The sequence below is a fragment of the Chiloscyllium plagiosum genome, chromosome 13, assembly GCF_004010195.1.
Source record: "Chiloscyllium plagiosum isolate BGI_BamShark_2017 chromosome 13, ASM401019v2, whole genome shotgun sequence".
Lineage (NCBI taxonomy): Eukaryota > Metazoa > Chordata > Chondrichthyes > Orectolobiformes > Hemiscylliidae > Chiloscyllium > Chiloscyllium plagiosum.
Window position 1 is genome coordinate 38,206,583 of NC_057722.1, and position 23,067 is coordinate 38,229,649.

The 23,067-nt window shown below is 40.9% G+C and overlaps 1 protein-coding gene across 6 annotated transcripts in view; it reads left to right on the plus strand.

Moving 5' to 3' along the window:
* The window catches only part of LOC122555933 (inactive N-acetylated-alpha-linked acidic dipeptidase-like protein 2), a 941,631-nt gene that overhangs the window by 781,525 nt on the left and 137,039 nt on the right, over positions 1 to 23,067 (plus strand). For all 6 annotated transcript variants that reach the window (XM_043702221.1, XM_043702219.1, XM_043702220.1 and 3 more), the window contains one exon: positions 7,295 to 7,441. In XM_043702221.1, the coding sequence (XP_043558156.1) occupies positions 7,295 to 7,441 (147 nt within the window). The remainder of the gene's footprint in view (positions 1 to 7,294; positions 7,442 to 23,067) is intronic.

The window sequence follows — 23,067 nt, forward strand, 5'->3', positions numbered from 1 at the left end:
GCAGATAAAATCCGCAGTCACTCTTAAACTCTCTTTAAGCTCCCACATCTGACAAGAAGTACATATCACTGCAAAGGCCGTTTTTGCTCCTTCACAATCTGCAGACCCAGAAAATAACACCGTCTTATTCCTCTACAAACACTGCCCCAGGTTAAATTAATAGCTATGGCTTATATTTTAAGTTTAATCAAGAGACTTATCTCCAAAAACATATAATCAAGAAAGAATCCACTGTACTCACTTTCTCTTGGACAGACTTAAAACAACAATTAACTTATCTGAGAGTGCTTTTCTGGTTGGCCATCAGTAATTAGTGGTGTGCCTCAGGGATCAGTGTTGGGACAACAATTATTCACAGTATATTAGATTAGATTAGGTTGCTTACAGTGTGGAAACAGGCCCTTCGGCCCAACAAGTCCACACCGACCCGCCGAAGCGCACCCACCCAGACCTATTCCCCTACATTTACCCCTGCACCTAATACAACAGGCAATTTCGCATGGCCAGTTTACCTAACCTGCACATTTTTGGACTGTGGGAGGAAACCGGAGCACCCAGAGGAAACCCACACAGACACGGGAAGAATGTGCAAACTCCACACAGACGAGGCGGCAATTGAACCCGGGTCTCTGGCGCTGTGAGGCAGCAGTGCTAACCACTGTGCCACCCATCGATGATTTGGAGAAGGGGACCACATGTAGGGTGTCAAGATTTGCAGATGACATTAAGATGAATGACAAAGCAAAGTGTGTAGAGGACTGTGAAACATTGCAGAGGAACATGGATACTTTAAGTGACTGGGCAAAGGTCTGGCATTTGGAATGCAATTTTAATAAATGTGCAGTCATCCATTTTGTTTGGAGAAACAGTAAAAAAGATTATTACTTGAAAGATAAAATGTTGCAGTATGCTGCTGTGCAGAGAGACGTGTGTGACCTTGTGCATGAATCAAAGAGGGTTGGTCTGCAGGTACAACTCTGGTCATCTTCTTGTTCCTCACATAAGTGTAGAATGCCTTAGTGTTTTCCTTAATCCTATCCGCTAAAGCTTTTTCATGTCCCCTCCTAGCTCTCGTAAGTCCATTATTCAGTTCCTTCCTAACTACCTAGTAACCTTCTAAAGCCCTGTCTGATCCTTGCCTCCTCAACCTTAAGTAAGCCTCCTTCTTCCTCTCGACTAGATGTTCCAAATCCCTTGTCACCCAAGATTCTATGAATTTTACATCCCCTGTGCACCAAGTTTATTGAAGACATTCCTTCCAATACTTAGGGTGATAGTCACACAGCATAGAAACAGAACCGCCTGTCCAACTCATCCATGCTGACCAGACATCCCCATCTGACCTCATCCCATGAGTTAGCATTTGGACCATATCCCTCTAAACCCTTCCTATTCATACACCCATTCAGATGCCTTTTAAATGTTGTAATTGTACCCGCCTCCATCACTTGGGTGGCAGCTCTTTCCATATGAGCATCACCCTCTGTATGAAAAATTATCTTTAACTACCTTAAACCTATGCCCTCTAGTTTTGGACTCAGTATCTTCCTCTCCAACTGACCCATTCAGTCTCCCTCCACCAATATCCTCCTGTGCCTCATTGAATTAGTCCTCACCCTCAATAAATTTTCCTTCAACTCTTCCCATTTCCTCCAAATCTGAGGGGGTAACCATGAACACCCGGTTGGGCCCTAGCTAAGCCTGCCTCTTTGTCGAACAGTCCCTCTTCAGTACCTGGACAGACAGGTGCCCCAACTCTTCTGCCGTTACATTGATGACTGCATCAGTGCAGCATCCTGCACCCAGGCTGAACTGGAGCAGTTTATCAACTTCCCCCCCACAGTTTCCACCCCGCCCTCAAATTCACTTGGTCCATCTTGGAGACCTCTCCCCCCTTCCTTGGCCTCTCTGTTTCTATCTCCAGTGACAGTTTATAGGCTGACATTTATTACAAGCCCACAGAATCCCACAACTACCTGGACTACACCTCCTCCCACTCCTGCAAAACCTCCATTCTGTTTTTCCAATTCTCCGTCTTCATCGAATCTGCTCTGACAAGGAAACATTCCACTCCCAAGCATCCCAGATGTCTACCTATTTTAAACAGTGTGATTTTCCTCCTCTGTCATCCAGACAGCCCTCCACTGCACCGCCTCCATTGCTACTCCACTGCTGTAAATCTCCCCACAAACATAATAAAAACAGGATCGCCCTTGTCCTCATCTTCTATCCCACTAGTCTCCGCAACCAACGTATCATCCTTAAACACTTCCGCCAACTCCAACTTGACCTAACCACCAAGAATATTTTCCCCTCTCCAGCCCTCTCTGCCTTCCGCAATAATCATTCCCTTCACCAATGCTTGGCTCACACCACGTCCCCCCCAAAACCTCCTGGTACCTTCCCCTGCAATTGTAAAGGATGCAAAACCTGCTGGCACACCACCTCTCTCACTCCATCCAGGGCCCCAAACAGTCCTTCCAGCTGAGACAAGGGTTTGTTCACCTGCCTCTCCTCCAACCTAGTTTACTGTATCCAATGCTCCCGAAATGGTCTTCTCTACACTGATGAGACCAAACATAAACTCAGGGCGTGTTTCGCCAAGCATCTCAGCTGGGCCCACAGGGGTCGACCTGACCTCCCAGTCACTGCCCATTTTAAGTGCCCTTCCCATTCCCTCTCCAATATGACCATCCTCGGCCTCCTCCATTGCCTCCAGTGAATCAGACTGCAAATTGGAAGAACAACACCTTATTGAATGGCGTCTGCCGTCAGGGCAGCCTACAGCCTGGAGGAATCAACTTTGAGTCCTCCAATTTCAAATAACCTTCTCAGTCATCCCCCAACTCCCTTTTCCAGGCCTGTCTCCTCCCTTCCAGCTCTCCAACTGAACCTTCCGTCTAGCTGCCAACTGGATTCATTCCTCCCATTGATCAACCAGGTCATACCCACCACCTCTATTCACCTATCACTACCTCACTATTCCACACCCTCCCTCCCATAACCCTCGCCCCCGTCTCTTTATCTGCAGCTCTCCCACCCCACCTCCATTCCTGAAGAAGGGTTACACCTAGAATATTGACTTCTCCACTTCCTGACACTACCTGGCTTGTTGTCTACCTTGGATTCCAGCAACTGCAGTTTTTTTGTTTTTGTTCTTTGTCTTGGCTAGAGCCTCAATTTCTCTCGTCGGTCAGCATTCCCTATACTATGATTCCCATCTTTTGCTTTTGTTTTCAATTTTTGCATGTAGTTGTTGGGGATTTTGCATGATTTAGAGTTCCTTCCACAGAATGAAGCAGTATTCAAAATACAGTTAGTAATGTTGGATCAGTGCTGAGGAGATAATCCAAGTCTGTGATTCAAAGTGGGGATGTGAAAGTGGAGAATTTGAGAAAGACACTTAAGGAACAGGAAAGGCAAACATCCAGGAAACTATATTTGTATTAGAGAGTGAAGACGATCAATGACATCGGTAGGGGAGATACAGAAAGGTGACAAATATATAGTTTTGAGGAAATGAGGGCAGAATAAGCACAGCCGTTGTAAAAGGAGATTCCTAATGGAATTTGGAGGAGAGAGGGATATTGCTGGTTGAGACGGGTAAGTTCAAGTGCAGTATTTGTGGAATAGAGGTGTTTAGAAATTGGAAAAAACCCCAAATGGGAACTTTTGGAGTGAAGATTGTTTGGATGCAGATAAACAGTTTAAAGGCCAATGATTGCATAGGTTTGCAGGGAACCCAACATTTGTCCTGGATACTGGAAACAAAGGGAAGCCTGTGGGTGTTCCTATTGAATTTGGATTGAGCTGATGTCAGTGGTGGGTAAGTTATTGAGGGGATTCTGAGAGATAGGATTTACAAGTATTTTGAAAGATAAGGACTGATTAGGGATAGTCATCATTGCTTTGTGCATGGGAAATAGTGTCTCACCAACTTGATTGAGTTTTTTGAAGAAGTGATGAAAAAGATTAATGAAGGCAGAGTGGTGGCCATTGTCTATATCTTTTTCAGTAAGATATTTGACAAGGTTTCACATGGTAGACTGGTTGGCATGGTTAGATCACATGGAATACAGGGAGAACTAGCCATTTGGATACAAAATTGACTTGGAGGTAGGAGACTGAAGGTAGTGGTGGAGGGTTACTTATAGGCCTGTGACCAGCAGTGTACCACAAGGGTCGGTGCTGGGACAACTACATTTTGTCATTTATATAGATTATTTGGATGTGAATATATGAAGTGTGGTTAATAAGTTTGAAGATTACACCAGAATTGGAAGTGTAGTGGACAGCGAAGAAGTTTACCTCAGAGAACAATGGGACCTTGATCAGACAGGCCAATGGGCTGAAGAGTGGCAGATGAAGTTTAATCTAGATAAATGTGAGGTGCTGCATTTTGGAAAGGCAAATCAAGACAGAACTTATACACTTAATGGTAAGGTTCTGGGGAGTGTTGCCAAACGAAGATGTTCATAGTTCTTTGAAAGTGGAGTTGCAGGTAGACTAGGTGGTGAAGAAGGTGTTGGTATGCTTGTCTCCATCGGTCAGTGCTTTGAGTATAGGAGTTGGGAGGTCATGTTGCAGCTATATGGGACATTGGTTAGGCCAACTTTGGAATACTGAGTTCAGTTCTGGCCTCCCTGCTATCGGCAAATTGTGAAATTTGAAAGGGTTCAGAAAAGATTTACAAAGATGTTGCCAGGGTTGGAGGGTTTGAGCTATAAGGAGAGGCTGAATAGGCTGGGCTATAGTTTGGAGGCTGAGGAGTGACCTTATAGAAGTTTTTAATGAAATCATGATGGGCATGGATACGGTGAATACCCAAGGTCTTTTCCCTACGTTAGGGGAATGGAAAATTGGGGACATAGGTTTAAGATGAAAGGGGAATGATTTAAAATGGAACATAAGGGGCAACTTTTTCATGCAGAGGATGGTATGTGTATGGAATGAGCTGCCAGAGGAGGTGGTGGAGGGTGGTACAATTGCAACATTTAAAAGACATCTGGATGGGTATACAAATAGGAAAGGGGTAAAGGGATATGTGCCAAATGCTGGCAAATGTGACTGGATTAATCTAGAATATTTGGTCAGCATGGATGAGTTGGACCAAAGGGTTTGTTTATATGCTGTATATCTCTATGACTCTATGTTCTTTACTTTTTCGTCAATAAGTATTGTAGAGACCCACTGTAAAGTTACTCTAATTGAGTTGCTTCAGTAACAGTCTGGTTGTGATGAAGATGGTATATCTTGGGTTCATTAACGGTCCATAAATTAAGCAGACTGTTGGGGTCAAATGGTGTTGAGCCTTTTATATTGCTCAGTTGCAACTATTCAGGCATTAATTGTGCATTCCACCACAGTCCTCACTTGATAATTGACAACAAAAACAGGCCTAAGTGTGTTAGTGATGCAGTGCATGGTCGAGCTAAGTTTCAGGTCAGCAGTGATCTTCAAGTTTCTGATGATGGGGAGTTTCATCAAGCTGGTGCCATTGAAGATTTAGCAGGGGGATTGCTAGGCTTTCCCTTGTTCCAAATCATCAGTGTTGCCATAAATGTTACTTACAGTTTTTCACTTAAACTCAATGTTGTAGATTTACATAGATAAGTTAATTACCTGAGGGATTGTTAATGGAATCATCAATGAGCTGCCATACTCCTGACTTTATGAAAGAGAGAAAGTCATTTCCAAAAAAAAGGCAGATGATGGTTGGACTGAGAACTTTTCATTAGCATGTTATTGTTGCAATATTGGAGCTTCATTTATTGACCTTTGCCAATGTAAGCTATCTGCCATTTTTATTGCACTCCCCATTGAAGGGTTTTCCATTTTGTTCCATTGCACCCAGCATTGTTGAGACTCCTTGATAAAGAGTTCATGGGTGCTGTCTTGATGTTAAGGGCAGTCACTTTTCACTTCTCATCTGGTCTTTAACTGGAGGAAGATACATCTCTGTAATCTTTGACTGCTTGTTGGATAGAGTACTGTTTGTAAACAGGTGATTTTTGGAGGAAACAGCTGTGAACTTATGATGTTAGAGGAAAGGGAATGGAATGTAAAAATAGATAAATTTTGCTACAACGATACAAGGCATGAAATAGACAATTATGAAGGAACATACAGCAGAACATTTGGAAAAATCATAATCTAATTAAGCAGCTTGGCTTCATGAAACAAAAATGAGGACTGAGGATAGAGTTAGCTAAAATGGTCTGGGCAGACAGATTAGCAGGAAAGACAGTAAACCTTTGAGGAGGTAATTTGTGACTCTCACCAAAAATATATCCGAATAAGGAGGAAGAATTCTGAGAGGGATAAACTAACCATTGTTAACCAAGGAAGTTGAAGAAAGTAGTAAGTATGAAGAAAAGCATATAAGGAGGCAAAAGTCTGTGAGGTCAGTATTTAATCCTATTTCATTGGACAACGCCAGTTCTAGTACAGCCGTTGCTTGCTGATCTACTTTCATGGACATTTTCCTCTAGTCTTACTGAAACAATGTTTACTTTAGTCGCACCTTATTTCTATTCACCCATTCATAGGGAACCCTTTAGTGGAGTCTCCGGTCTTTTGAAGCTGTTGGAGAACTTTTGTCAAATTTGTCATGTTTTTATCATGAAAGTCACAAACTGTTGTAAAAAGGAAGAAAGCTCGCTACAGTACCATTTTCTCATTATTTTGTTTATCACTTATTCACTTTTCTGTTAATCTGAGACTGAGAGGACAATATGTTCCGAGTTATCATAGTATTCTAATGCACCAAGTAGTTGAAACACTACATGAAAGGAACTGTAATCTCTATGCATTTCCATGTGTATTTGTTTGGTGGATAGTTCAGACATAATAGCCATTTATAAAGCAAATGATAAGACCTTCTATAGTGAAAAGATTTCCAAGAAATTAAATAATGCCTATTTTGCGCCTTGCCTTTCATATTGTTAAAACACTAGAATTTGCTGCGGACGTATCGATTGCTTTTATTTTCTGTTGCCATGGAAAATCACAGACTTCATGATGCATCAGCATAAACAGCAGTTCCTTTAAACTTTCAAGCCTCTAGTGAGATATAGATGTACACACGAAGCAGTCATTCACTCCTTAGAAGAGCATGCTTACTGCCCTTGAATGATCTGTCATTCAGGAATTTAGAACAGTTGGTTATCTGTGAATTATTCATGCAAAATTGGCATTGCTCTCACTGATTTAGTTCAACCTCTGCTTATATTTACATTTTGCCAAAATGCAGCATTCAAATCCAACACATTTTGCTTTTTCTTTTGTTTTGCAGAGGTTTTCTTTGAACTGTACAAGGCAAGAAAATTGTTCAGGAAGAAAGGTCAACTCAGTGCAGGTGGAAGGAAACAGTGATTTCTTCATAAATCATCTTGGAGTGCCAACTGTTCAATTTGCATATCAGGAGACAAAACCGTCAATGGTAATTACGCTTTTTTTTGTGGTTTGACTTGTGCTGCTTGGTTTGTTGGATCCCACAGGAAGCCAGTTTGTCATTTCATCATTTTACTAAAATATACTAAGAAAATCAATTTATTGTACAAACTGTGTAATTGGGAAGGAAGCATAATTTATTATGTTCTTCTATAATGAATATATCCATTTAGTGAGGGAACCAGCTGCAGTGAAGTGATGAGCTGAATTCTTTTGTTTTACATTTATGTTTTGTTTTAATCAGCACATTGGGCTAGCTGTAAATTAAGGAAGACTTGATGATTAGAATGTACATTTACATTTTGAATTGAGCTCATTAGCAGACACCGATATATAGCATTGTAACTAGTTTGCTTTTGAATCCGTAACCCATTCCTACATTCTCTGAATGATTCTTCATCATCCTGGATCACCCTACTCTCAGATTCAGTGTCAGTCATGACACTGAGTTTCATTTGCGGTAATGTTTTGTGTATTGTGTACAGAAATACTGGAAAACAGTTAGCAGAAAGCTTGTGAAACAAATGGTACCTTTCTGGTTCTCAAATACCAAACTCCACACACATACCTGTACAGTAAAAGATACAAAACTGACTGTTTGTATAAACACTAGGCTGATTTTTTTTTGCGTTAGTTCAAATAGCAAAGGCAAACTAGAGCCTTTGTTAGCACCTGCTTTGCATTTCGCCCAACTTTCTTTCCCAAAATTCAGTGAAAGAGAACATTAGGCAGAGTGTAACACCTGCTTTGAATTTGTTAACTCTTGGTTTGTGGTGTAAATGTCAACTTCCTTGTAATTTAAAAATGGTAAATTGTGTAGCACTATTAAACTTCTTTCAAGAATGAAAAATTCTGAATAACCATGATTTATTCTTGATTATTCCTCTCCCAATGCTCTGTTTGTTCCCAGAAAAAAAATAAAACGTTCAAGCTGCAATAATTTATAAACCGAATTCACTCATTTACAGTTCAACATTACAGTTAATTAATGTAATTCCAACGTTGTAGTGCATTGTTAATAGCTTAATGGCACTGCCAAAATGCATTCAGTTATACTGCAGTTGACATGTTGCAGGAGCCCCATCTTTTCTGGTACTTTCACTGCAGGCATTACAATTTGAATTCAGAGAAATCAACATTGAAATGTACTGGCTGTGGTGAAGCACCAACAGCAAGTGTGCAGTGTGACTCTGTCATTGAATAGAGAGTTAGTTCTTAAACCAATTTTGATATCTCAGGGAAGCCCATATTATGGCAAACTTAATTAAATTTGAATAAAACATTAACTGTTCCAAGCCTATACTCCTCCTCAATGAAATAAGAGAGTAATATATTAGAATATTCTCTGCAATTTGAATAAATCCAGCTTTATTTGCTGCACATTAGATTCATCAAATTCCAGATTATATTTAATGCCAGTATATCAACAGTGACAACTTGTATTTATGTTGTGGCTTTATTGTAAAACAGCCCTAAGTACTTCACAAGTGTTATTATCAAACAAAATTTGATATCAATCCTTACTGAGATATTAGGATTAGTTATCAAAGAGGTATAGGTTTTAAGTGTTTTTAAGAAGAAAAGAGAGGATTGCGACAGATTGATTTAGGGAGAAAATTCCTGTGCTTGGGTTCTAGGTTGCCGAAGTCCCAGTCATCAAGGGTGGTAAAATTGCAGCTGCCCAAGAGGCTAGAATTTGAAAAGTGTTGATATTCTACAGGATGATGGGCTAGAGGAGACCAGTAGAGGAAGGCAGGAATGACAGCACGGTGAGAATTTGTAAAACAGACTAAGAACTTGAAAGCAGAGGCAAACCAGAAGTCAGTGAATGCAGGTGAATGAAGGAGACATACCTTAGAGGCAATAGAATTTGATGACCTCAGGTTTATTGGAAGTACAGCATGGTACACCATCCCTGAGAGCATCAGAATGGCTAACAAAGGCCAGTATGACATTTTAACAGTGAATGAAACAGGGGTGAAGACTGGTGATGTACCAAGAAAGAAATTGGTGATCTTGTTATTGGATGGAATACAGGGTTGACAGCTCATCTGATTATCACAGAATGATTGTTTTCTGGTTTCTGCTCCAAGGAGTGTTTTTCTTTGTTTTGAAAGAATTCATATGAACCATCAAGAGTAGACCTAAACATTAAATGTTACCTAGCCAGCTTTTAGAAGGGGGATACTAACTGAGCACCATTACTATTTCCAATCATTAGATAATCATTCAACCACACAGCAATGTCTGATAGCAAATTCAGAAAAGCCACTATTTGTAACTACAGTCAGGAAAGATAATTTTACAAGAGTACAGTCGAGCATATTACCTGTGCAGCAAAGCCATTAATAACATTGGTTAGCTCAGTTGGAGCATTTCTCAAATACACAGACTTTTCATAGAGAACTTGGTTTCCATTTTATAATGGCTAATTCTAATTTGAAGTACTGGTAGTTTCATTAGGAGCCTTTTTGATCACTGTCCTTTTTTTTGGACTAATTACATAAAGGTGACAATACAGAAGGAGGCTATCTGGCCTTTTGTCCATCTGGGTCTCTGTAAAATAAACTTAGCCTACAACCCTGCCCTTTTCCCTTTTTGAAAAAGACAATTGATTCTGTCACTACAACCTCTGGGGCATTTAATTCCAGACCTTTCCCACTTTTTGCATGATTGCTTTCACAGTTTGGTTCTTTCGCGACTCATCTTGAATCTGTGTCCATGGTTCTCAATTTCCCTGTCAAAGGGAAAATTCACTCTTTATCTACTATGGCTGGAATCTCCATGCTTTTGAATAACCTTATCAAATCTCCAACAAAAACAGAAATTGCTGGAAAAGCTCAGCAGGTCTCGCAGCATCTGTGATGAGAAATCAAAGTTAACGTTTCAGGTCCAGTGACCCTTCCTCAGAACTTCTCTTCACAAATGCTTTTCCAGCAATTTCTGTTTTTGTTTCTGATTTACAGCATCCATAGTTCTTTTGGCTTCTTATCCAATCTCCCTTAAGCCTCCACTAAGGAGAGCAGCCCCAGCTTCTTCAGTCAGTTGTCTATTTAAAATCCATTATTCATGGGCACTCTTTTCACAAATCTTTTCTGCATCATTTCTACAGCTTTCATATCCTTCCTAAAATGTATTGCCAAAAACTGAATAAAGCTTTCCAGTTTGAGATGAACCATTGTTTTGTAAGGGTTTGTCATAATTTCTTTCTGCTCATTCCCTGGACTTATAAATCCATGATTCTTTATGCCTTTTTAATTACATTCTTGACCTGCCCCATCACCTTTAATCATTTTGGCACATTTGTGCCAATTCTGTGCCTCCTTTAGAATTGTGCTCTTTAATTTATATTGCCACACATCATTATTTCTACTATAATATACCATTTGCCATTTCTCTGCATATTTTTTGCCATATGCCCCCATTCTTTAAGCTTGAGTATGTCCTCTCAAAGTTTATCACTGCGCTCCTAAATGTGTCCCAAAGAAAGTTTATACCCGAAATGTTGACTTCTCCACTTCCTGATCCTGCCTGGCTTGCTGTGTCCTCCAGCTTCTGGCCTGTCTACTTTGGATTCCAGCATCTGCAGTATTTTTGTCTCCTAAATGTATGGCATAACTTTGACCTAGTTGAATCCAGTGTGAGACACTTAGTGAAAGCAAAGCAAAGCCCCCTTTTTACAGTTCTGGAGGGGTGGAGGGATTGGGGGTGGGGGGTTGGTGAGGATGGGTGCAGGTGTGGTCAGTTCAGTTCAGATCAGGTCCAGAAGGGGGTTCAGTCTGAGAGAGGATTGGTCAGGGAGTTTGGATAGCATTGAATTTGATTGTAGTCAGATCGGAAAAAGGATGTCTTGTTCAGCATCAGTATTAATTGAATGGGCCCTAGATTGGAGAGATGCCTGATCATAGGGGCAAGGCACAGTTGGGAGAGGGGTTTGTGAGTCAATGTGAATATTTGCAGTGTTAGTTTTATAATTTGCAGGGAGTTAGAGGTTTTAACACCATTAACTTGTCCTGGTTAACTATTAAGGTAATTAAGTCAGAGTTCTCCAAAGTCTCTGATTCTAACTCGGAAGTGGGACTTTGAAGAGTTTTTGATGCCAGGTAATGGTCAAGAAGAGCTTTCAGTTTCTAAGGCAACTTAGGACAGACCTCCCACATAGACCAGACATGCAACTCTGGCCTACGCTTCAGCAATGACAATTGGAAGATCTAAGCCAAAGTGAGGTGAGAGTGAGAGTGACTGCCATGGCATGAAGGATGCATTTGACCAAGTGTGGCATCACTGAGCCCTGGAAAAACCGGAGTCAACAGGAATTGGGGAAAACAGTCCGGTAATTAGAATTAAAGATAGCACACAGGAAGTTTTATTATTGCTGTTGGAAGTCAATTATCTCAGCACCAGGACATCTCTTCAGGAGTTCCTCAGGATAGTGTCCTCAGCCCAACCATCTTCAGCTGCTTCAATGATCTTCCACCATCATAAAGTCAGAACTGGGGATGTTTGCCGATGACTGTTCAATGTTCAGCACCATTCATGACGACCCAGATACTGAAGCAGCCCATGATCAAATGCAGCAAGACTTGTACATTAACCAGCTTTGGGTTGACAAGTGCCAAATAACATTTGCACACCACAAGTGTAATCTCCAGCATAAGAGAATCTAACTATCAATGGCATAGTATCTACATTATAGGAGTTAGCATTGATCAGGAATTGATTTAGACTTGCCATATCAGTACTACAGCAGCTAGGAATCCTGCAGTGAGTAATTCACCCTCTGACTCCCCAAAGCCTATGCACCATCTACAAAGTATAAGTCAGGAGAATGATGGGATGTTCCCCACTTGCCTGGATGGGTATAACACCAATAACACTACCGAAGCTTGACACCATCCTGATGATGGGCTTTTGCCTGAAATGTCGACTCTGTTGTTCCTCGGATGCTGCCTGACCTGCTGTGCTTTTCCAGCAGCAGTCTCGATACCAACCAGGAATAAGCAAGCTTGATCGATAGCATATCTATAAACATCCACTCCCTCTACCACCAAAGCTCAGTAGTAGCAGTGTGTACTATCTATAAAAGAAATTCACCAAAGCTAAATAGCACTTTCCAAACCCACAATTACTACCATCTAGACGGACAAGGGCAACAGATATATGGAAGCACTACTTGCAAGTTCCCCTCTATCACTGACCATCTTGACTTGGAAATATACTGCCATTTCTTCAGTATTGCTGGTCCCATCCGAACAGCACTGTGAATTGCAATGGATCAAGAAGGCATCTGACCATCACCTTCGCAAGGACAATTCAGAATGAGTAATAAATGCTGACACTCACATCTCATGAATTAATAAAAACGTGTTTCCAGTGATGTGGATTTTGTCTCAGGCAGAGCATCTTTATCTCATGCTGCAATATTTAGGTTATCCTTTGCAACATTAGAAACGAGGACGTGGATATTGTGGTATTCAAAGATCCATCAGACCTTTACTACAACTCACTAATATATACAAATATGCACTCACAGGCACATCAGTATCTGGTTTGAATTAACCTGTTTGGCTACGGGGAGCTGCTTGCTCCCGTCAGCATGTCATATGCCAATAAACCTGAAGATACAATCTGAGATGTTTATACTTTGAAATCACATGCTGTGACAAAGTGATATCATGAGCATACCTCTTAAAAGATTGCTGACACACTAACTATGAGACATAACACAACTTCCCCCTTTTTCAAAGATAAACCATCCCAAACTGATGTGCATGATTGTGTATAGGCATGCGTTCTTAATTCAGTAATTATAAAAACAGTTGATAAGGTTAGCACTTCAAACTTCAGTGTAATGCATTGGAGGTTTGACAACTTATCCTGACCAGGTGATGATATACCCACAAGGGAGGTTTGTTTTTTTTTCCTTACACTCGTTTGACAATTTGATTGTCTTGCTGCTGGTTGCTTGCTTTCATTCAATATCATCACACAATCATGATCATCAGAGTGTTCTTCTCACTCTCTTCAAGTTTGCTTGGTCTGAGCTGGCTTCTGTTCCTTTGCAATGTAGCATCATGACTTCGTAAGATCTGACCTGTTTGCATATTCTAAAAGTCGTTGTTGATACTGAAGAATTTGGATTAGGATTTCTAACTTGCACTCTCTACATCTTTCATTTTCTCCTGTCTCAGCATATGTTGTGCAGGGGATAGCATTGGTGCTGTACACAAGAATGCAATGTGAAAAACTTGTTTTCAGGTCCACATTAAATGATCATTGATTTGATAGTATGTTGCAGACATTCTGCAATAATCTGAGCTAATCCTAAAGTGTGTGATTGCTGTTGGCTTGCTACTTTATATTTGTGGCCATCCTCCAGTAATGTAGCAGTGATATTGTTCATTTTCTTGCCTAGGGGTATCTTGCAACAAACTGTTCGATAGACTCTTGCGGTTGCTGTTTGTATGACATGAGTTGGAGTTTGTTAATCCTCAAGTTAATTCTTACCTTGAATTATTCTTTGAGAACTTTCCAGATCCTTTCTGATCATCACAGAAAGACCAGATCCATGGCTTCTGTGAGGCTCCTGCACTCTGCTGGCAAACAAGACTTTCAGTGTGAGGCTGATCGATTGTTTGATTATGTAAAAAAAATGCATACCAAATCTTGTTTGAAAAATTGTAATTCAGTAAATATAGTATTGTCCATAATATAGTCCTAAATATAGTCCATAATTAAATTTTGGTCTTTCAATTTTCTTGGCTTTTTTTTTGTTAAGAAAGAGAGTGCAGCTCAACATTTGTTTATTCCTTTTCCTGGTTTCACTTCTTTATTCTTTAATCCTTTCATTTTCTTTTTCCATGTCTGGTTCATGCACCATTTCTGTGCTATGTGCCCTTTAAAAGTGTTTTAAAAGTTATAATCTTTTAGTTCAGAAATTGCAGGGCGTCTGTTACCTCAGTTGGCTGAATGGCTGATTTGCAATGCAAAGTGATACCAACAGCATGGGTTCAGTTCTTGTTGAGGTTACCATGAAGGTCCTGTCTTCTCAACCTTGCCATTCAACTGAGGTGTGTCGACACACAGATTAACTCACCCCCAATTACCTCTTTCCAATGAGAGAGTAGCCCTATGGTCCTCTAGGATAGTGGCAATTTTTCCATTATCTTTAGTGATAGTGGCTGACACTGCTGATTTGTCCAGATTCTTTGTTGTCCATGGTTGTTGTCTAGTTGGTCTTTAATTTGATTTTCATCTATCTTGCAATTTATGAAGCATTTTGAAGACAAAGCCACCAGTGTAAATGATCTTTTACCTGATGCTGCAGAGGTATAGTTAGTAAGTTTGCAGATGACACCAAAATTGGAGGTGTAGTGGACAGAGAAGGTTATCATAGATTACAACAGGATCTTGATCAGATGGGCCAATAGGCCAAGGAATGGCAGATGAAGTTTAATCCAGATAAATGCGAGGTGCTGCATTTTGAGAAAGCAAATCTTAGCAGGACTTATACATTTAATGGTAAGGTCCTAGGGAGTTTTGCTCAACAAAGAGACCTTGGAGTGCAGGTTCATAGCTCCTTGAAAGTGGAGTTGCAGGTAGATAGGATAGTGAAGAAAGCATTTGGTATGCTTTCCTTTACTGGTCAGAGTATTGAGTACAGGAGTTGGGAGGTCATGTTGCGGCTGTACAGGACATTGGTTAGGCCACTGTTGGAATATTGCGTGCAATTCTGGTCTCCTTCTTATCGGAAAGACGTTGTGAAACTTGAAAGGGTTCAGAAAAGATTTACAAGGATGTTGCCAGGGTTGGAGGATTTGAGCTATGGGAAGAGGCTGAACAGGCTGGGGCTGTTTTCCCTGGAGCGTCGGATGTTGAGGGATGACCTTATAGTGGTTTACAAAATTATGAGGAGCATGGATAGGATAAATAGACTCCCCTGGGGTTGGGGAGTCCAGAACTAGAGGACATAGGTTTTGGGTGAGAGGGGAAAGATATAAAAGAGACCTAAGAGGCAACTTTTTCACACAGAAGGTGTTACGAGTATGGAATGAGCTGCCAGAGGATGTGGTGGAGGCTGGACAATTGCAACATTTAAAAGGTATCTGGATGGGTATATGAATAGGAAGGGTTTGGAGGGATATGGGCCGGGTGCTGGCAGGTGGGACTAGATTGGGTTGGGATATCTGGTCGGCATGGACAGGTGGACCGAAGGGTCTGTTTCCAAGCTGTACATCTCTATGACTCTATGACTCTAATGCTTTTCTTATTCAATGTCCAAGTTTCTTATGTTACATGGGTAACATGATATTGAAAGATCCAACAAACGTTTATTACTGCTCACTAATATTCCAAATATTACAGTCACATGCAAATCCACATCTGGGCTGACATTAAGCTATTTGAACACAGAGTTGCATACCTCCAACAGTGTGTTAGACTATGTGACCTAAGTTGGGATAGAATCTGAGACTGTTATACTTTTCTGGTCACATGCCATGATATAGTGATGATATCTTTGAGGAGAAAGTGAGGTCTGCAGATGCTGGAGATCAGAGCTGAAAATGTGTTGCTGGAGAAGCACAGCAGGTCAGGCAGCATCCAGGGAACAGGAGAATCGACATTTCGGGCATAAGCCCTTCTTCAGGAATGAGGAAAGTTTGTCCAGCAGGCTAAGATAAAAGGTAGGGAGGAGGCACTTGGAGGAGGGGCGTCGGAAATGTGATAGGTGGAAAGAGGTCAAGGTGAGCGTGATAGGTCAGACTGGGGTGGGGGCGGAGAGGTCGGGAAGAAGATTGCAGGTTAGGAAGGCGGTGCTGAATTTCTGACGCCCCTCCCCCAAGTCCCTCCTCCCTACCTTTTATCTTAGCCTGCTGGACAAACTTTCCTCATTCCTGGAGAAGGGCTTATGCCCGAAACGTCGATTCTCCTGTTCCCTGGATGCTGCCTGACCTGCTGCGCTTCTCCAGCAACACATTTTCAGCTATAGTGATGATATCATGAGCATGTCTCTTAAAGAGATACTGTCTGTGAGACAATATATAGAAGCATCAGCACCTGAAAGTTCCCCTCCAAGCCATTCACCATTCTGACTCAGAAATATATTGCTGTTCTTTAAGTGTTACTGGGTCAAAATCATGGAGCTTTCTCCGGAGCAACATTGTGGGGATAACTATAGCAAATGGACGGCGGTGATTCAAAGAGTATGTTGACGTCCACTTCCCAAAGGCAGCTAGCAATAAATGTTGGCCCAGTCAGTGACACCCTCATCCAATTAATGAAGAAGGTAATACACCCAGGATATCAAACCTCGACAGCAACATTCTCGGATTTGTGTTCCAAATAGCAGTTGTAAAATGGATAGTTGTTTGACAGCTGTCTTTTAAAATAATATGACATTAACTGGGCTTCACTATTAGCCTCTTTTCCTCTCTCCCTCTCTGCCATTTTCCATCCTTGACCCTCCTGCACCCGCTTTCAACACTGCTTGACCAGGAGACTACAATTGGTAATGGCACAAAAGATTGAAAATTGGAGACTCACCACATATTCTGGTATTCAACAGCAGCTAGAAGTGGGAGCACACCCAGGTACTTGAAAAGAAGATGAACTTCTCACTTTAATGAAAAGATTTTGGCCCAGTTTTAATGTAATGACAGTGGGAAATGAAATGTCATTTTGTTTTTGTCACCATCAATATCCCTTTTGTGCGAATTGGAGAATTTCAAAACACAGCATTGCACTGATTGAGTGGATACTGGTTTCACAATTGTAATCATGCACTTCTTTTGGAAGTACTTCAATGAAGGGTGATCAATATTTGACTGCAATTGTGGATAATAGGCAAAATTGACATCTCATTCAATTTATTCGTATGGCATTGAAAATATGAAAACTAATCTAGCTGTCACGGGCTCAGTGGTGAGCACTGCTGCTTCACAGCACCAGAGACCCGGGTCGATTCCAGCCTTGGGCAACTGTCTATGCGGAGTTTGCACATACTCCCCATGTCTGTGTAAATTTCCTCCGGGTGCTCCGGTTTCCTCCCATAGTCCAAAGATGTGAAGGTAGATTGACCGTGCTAAATTGCCCACAGTGTTTGGTGCATTAGTAGAGAGAAATGGGTCTGGGTGGGTTACTCTTTGGAGGGTCAGTGTGGACTTGTTGGGCTGAAGGGCCTGTTTCCACAGTGTAGAGGAATCTAATCTTTCCATACTTTGTGTGAAAGGTATTTTCTAAAACTGTTCAAATCAAAATGAACAAAATGTTGTGGAATGCTATTTTTAAAAAAAGCTTCTGTAAAAGTAGGGGATTACAGATGCTGGTGATCTGAAATAAAAACAGACGACTGGAAAGACTCAACAGGTTTGTAGCATCTGTGGAGAGGAAAAGCAGTTAATGTTTCAGACCTGTTCCAAAGAAGAGTCATATTGGACTTGAAATGTTGACAGTGTTTCTGTCATTACTAATGCTTCCCAACCTGAATTTTTCCAGCATTTGTTTTTATTTCAGCTAAATTTGTGTCATGTTGTTATATATTGTCTAACTAGCAGAGTAGTTTCCATTGGTGCAATTAGGGTAGGCTAGCACCAGAGCATTTGATGATGTACAACCCATCCAGTCATCACTGAAATTCTTCACTTCTGATGTTCCATTCAAGGTTCATGTTAAAGTAAATTACCCTCACCCATTTTGTTACGTGAATAAGTTAGCAATACATGGAAGTATTGCCTAGGGTAACTGTCTGTGTGGTGTTTGCACATTCTCCCCGTGTCTGCCTGGGTTTCCTCCGGGTGCTCCGGTTTCCTCCCACAGTTCAAAAATTTGCAGGTCGGGTGAATTGGCCATGCTAAATTGCCCGTAGTATTAGGTGAATGGGTAAATGTAGTGGAATGGATCTGGGTGGGTTGCTCTTCGGAGGGTCGGTGTGGACTTGTTGGGCCGAAGGGCCTGTTTCCACACTGTCAGTAATCTGATTTTTAAAAAGTGCATGCAATTTTCCATTGTTTCCAACAAGATTCTTTTTTATATTCTGCTTCCCCGCCACAGTAAAATGTAAGTATGTTTTAACAATAGAACTCTAAAATAATTTTTGCACCTTTTGTTTAACGACTTCATTTTTGTTTCCTTGTCTTTTCTAATGGATGCCAAGACCTGTTCGTATAACCTAGGTTTGAACAGTGTTTGTACCTTCCTGAATTGACTAAAAAAGAACAAATATTAGAATGTTAGTTTCAATAAATGCCCCATCAAAAGAACCCCCTCCACCTCTACTGTCTTCAGACCCCACCACAAATGCTGTTCTTCAACAAATGACTCCAGCTTCTTTCCTGGTCATTGTTTGAAGTTGAATGAGACTCTTTGTAATGTTGGTTTCACTTTGAATGCTGAACTGCATTAGCGACCTATTCATAATCAAGATCACCAATTTACACCTCCTTAATGTCACCGACTACTGAAACTACTGCTGAAACCTTGATAGATGTCTGTTTTTTTCAGACTTGACTACTCTAATTCTCTGCTAGCTAGCATTCTTCTGTAAACCTGAGCTCAACTAAAATTCACTTGCACCAAGTCACTTGATATCCCTGTGCCTGTTGACCTACACAGACTCCCAGTTTGCCAACGCCCCAATTTTAAAATTGTCTTCTCATTTTCTAATCCCGCCATGGCCTCTCTTCTGTCTTTCTCTGTTATTTACTTTAGCTGTACTACGCTTGTCTGTCACCCAGTACTGGATGAGCAGAAATTTGCACTAATTATGTGTTGAGAAAACATCCATTGTTTTCAGTACCCACTCCAAAGCCATTTTCATCTTTTAGAATGAACATTTTGGGAATGTAACTTTAAAATAGTTCTGCGATTTACATATCGAAGAACTGAAACCAACACGTTCATTCTAAAAGATTAAAGCTTTAACAAACAATCCAGGTCTTTTTCAATATATAATTTCAGTTACATCACACTGTAAACATTTGCTATAAATTCTATGTCTTAAGATCTTATACTTCATAACCACCTGATGAAGGAGCAGTGCTCCGAGAGCTAATGCTTGCAAATAAGCCAGTTGGACTATAAAGTTGTGTTGTGACATTTTAAAATCTGAGTTTAAGTCAGTTTGTTGCTTCCAACCTGAATTTACATTTATTCCTCTGCCTCATATATACATGATATTACTAAAATTTCCTATTTTCACTTCTGTACCATTGCCAAATCTCACCTCTGTCTCAGCTTAACTGCTACAAAAACCTTTGTTGTTCTGGATCTAAGTTTGCTCACTGAGCTGAGCTAAACGAGTTTAGTGCATTGCTGGCTGGTCTCCCACATTCTACCCAATGCAACCTCCAGGGTATCCAAAACTTTATGTCCATATATTAATTTGCTGCACATTCTATCTCTCTCCCGACCCTAAGTATACTGACCTCCATTTGATTTCCGGTCAAACGCGACCATTGTTTTCAAATTTTCATCCTCATTGTAAGTCCTTCAAACATCCCCCCCCCCCCACCGTCGTAATCTTTTACACTTCCTAGATATCTGTAGTCCTCTGGTTTCTTGCACATCTCCAATTTTGTTTTCAATTGTTTAGCCCCCATGCTCTGGAATTCCCTCCTTGCCACTCACCAGATACCTCCTTTGCTTTGCACCTTTTAAGAAAATTCAACAAACATACATTTTTGACCAAGCTTTTGGCCACTGACCTAATACATCTTCTGTGGTTCAACATTATACTTAGTTATATAATGCTCCTATGAAGCATCTTCTGAAGGCTTGCACATAAAAGCACTGTATAAATATATGCTTTTGCTCCTCCAATCTTGGCCTTATGTCTTTGCTGATTTTAATCTTTCCATAACTATTACTCTGGAATTCACTCCCATAACATCTCCACCTCACCAACTCTCTGTCCACCTTTAATTTGGCTTTTAAAGTCTCTGATTTTGTTCGAGGTTTTGATTATCTACCCTCCTATCTCCTGCTATGACTCTGTATGCAAATCTGTCTGATAATGTACTTTTAGGTCACATGGGACATTCTTACAATGTTAAAAAAGCAATATAAATTCAGTGTTATTGTGAATTATGTTTAAAATTTTCAGCAATTAATGTAGCAGTCAGTATTTTAAGTGAGATTCAAAGTAGCACATTTTCTACCTGAGTAAAAATTAACATCACAACAAATTTAAATTCTCCAGAATATAAAAAGATCAATATGCAATTAATCTGTAAAGCAGTTTTCTGCTACACATCAGAAGGCATATAAACCCTTAATATTCATGAAAACAAAACAAAAGAAAACAGATGCTTCTTGATTAAGGCCAAACCAATAATGACAGCATCATATTTAGTCAAAGAACAGCTGCGTACGAACGTCATCTACTGAATTGAGTATAATTCACTCCATCTGTAGGAGCTTTTTAATGTTACGCTTGTAGAGATTTACTATTGTGTGAAGGAGCAGTAATTGAACCTGAATAGAAATACTCTTATTATCAGAAATTTAAAAGAGTGTAAAAAGCATTTTTAATGTTGATTTGTTGGAGCCTTTAAAAATTTGAAAAATCTTTAAGTTTTTGAAAGGAAAATGTACTCACAAAAAGCCATTCAGCCCATTGAGTTATTTATTTCTTCTGGAAACCATTTCTAATAGTTTCTGCCCATGCACTGTATTATATCTATTTAATTTGATGATATATAGGTGTTGGGAGCACTTAGCAAGAACATTTGATCCATTGTTTCACTCAGTGTTTCTCTTTTCAAGGGAAATCCCAAACAAATCCAACCCCATAACTCTACATCCTCTTCTGCTTCCAATAAGTACTATAAAAAGAAATTTCCCATGATCCTGATTCTTAACTATCATTTTAATGTGATGATCAGTAGAGGAAATACCTATTAGGTTGTTCACCTTTTAAATCCTGATGAAGGGCTTATGCCTGAAACGTCGATTCTCCTGTTCCTTGGATGCTGCCTGACCAGCTGTGCTTTTCCAGCACCACACTTTTTGACGCTGATCTCCTGTCCTCACTTACTCCTGTTCACCTTTTAAACAAAAACCTCTGAATGGAACATAGCATTTTGTTTTAAAGGGTTCTGAAAACTCTCAGCTGATCACAATGAGAAAATGCATTGTAAAAGTAGATTCACCACTAGGCAATATAGTGGATCAACCATCCATTTTACACTCCAATTAATTTTCCTCTCCTTATGCACTCTTTATACTATTGCTAATCCATCCCTTCATCTCAAGGCTGTGATTTGTATAAGCACCTTGTGTAGATGGTGCAATGTGCATAAAGAGAAAGCCTATATCATTGGTGAGGGAAGGAAAGCGGCAGCCAATATGAAAAGAAATGTGCTGGGAATGTGCACGTCGAAAATTTCTTTGGATTTTACATTTCTTATTAGACCCATGCAGTAAAACAGATGCTGGCTTCAATCGCCAGCCTCCACCTATTTTGTTGCTCTCACAGCAGGTCTTTATCCTTGTTGCTGGATCCTCAGCCTCAGTTTGGCAGTGGGTCAGGGAGATCTCTGCAGACCCTGTCAGGGGGTAGGGGGATGTTTCACTTGATCAGCCCCGTGCCTACCTCTGCCATCCTACCCCCTGTTCTCAGTAGTTCATGTGCAGAAGCCTCCAGCATTCTGTAGTGGCCAGCTGATGTTTGGGGCCATGCCCACTCATGCCTGGGGCCACTTTTACATTATAGGTGATCTCACAGGAACCTCAAACTGTGGCAGACAGCAACAGGGGAAGACACTGGCATGAATCTAGTATGTCTGTCAAGATGGTGTACCTGAGAAACTTTGGGGTCAATGTCTATTTTGTTTTTGCACCACATTTAAAAAACAAATGTGGAAGGTTTACAAGCACAAATTTAGAAACCAACTGTGTGAAATATTTGTATTCACTATTCATCATTTTTAAAAAATCAACCTATTCAGAAATGCTATTACACACATATGGAACAGTTGGGACTTAACTCAGAATTCCTGGCTGAGAGGTAGGGACGCTCACTGTGCCACAACAACCCACATACAATTTCTCATTGGACCATTGTCAGCTGTGCCTCCATGAAGCTGCATAGGCCCTAATGTCGTGAATTCCTTCTCCATCAACATTTTGAACCATGCTGTTGTCGTCTCCTTTGTGGCTTAGAGTTGATAGAGTTTTTCCTGTAAAATTTCCATCACAAAGGACTCAAAGCCCTCCGCTTCTTTCTTTCCTGCCGTACCGACCAGTACCCTTCCACTGACACCCTCCTTCGACTGACTGAACTGGTCCTCACCCTGAACAACTTCTCTTTCCAATCCTCCCACTTCCTCCAAACGAAAGGAGTAGCCATGGGCACCCGCATGGGCCCCACCTACGCCTGCCTCTTCGTAGGATATGTGGAACAATCCATCTTCCGAACTACACTGGCCCCACCCCCCACCTTTTCATCCGCTACATCGATGACTGTATCGGCGCCGCCGCGTGCTCCCACGAGGAGGTTGAACAGTTCATCCACTTCACCAACACCTTCCACCCCGAACTCAAATTCAACTGGACAGTCTCAGATTCCTCCCTCCCCTCCCTCGACCTTTCTATTTCTATCTCAGACGACCGAATCAA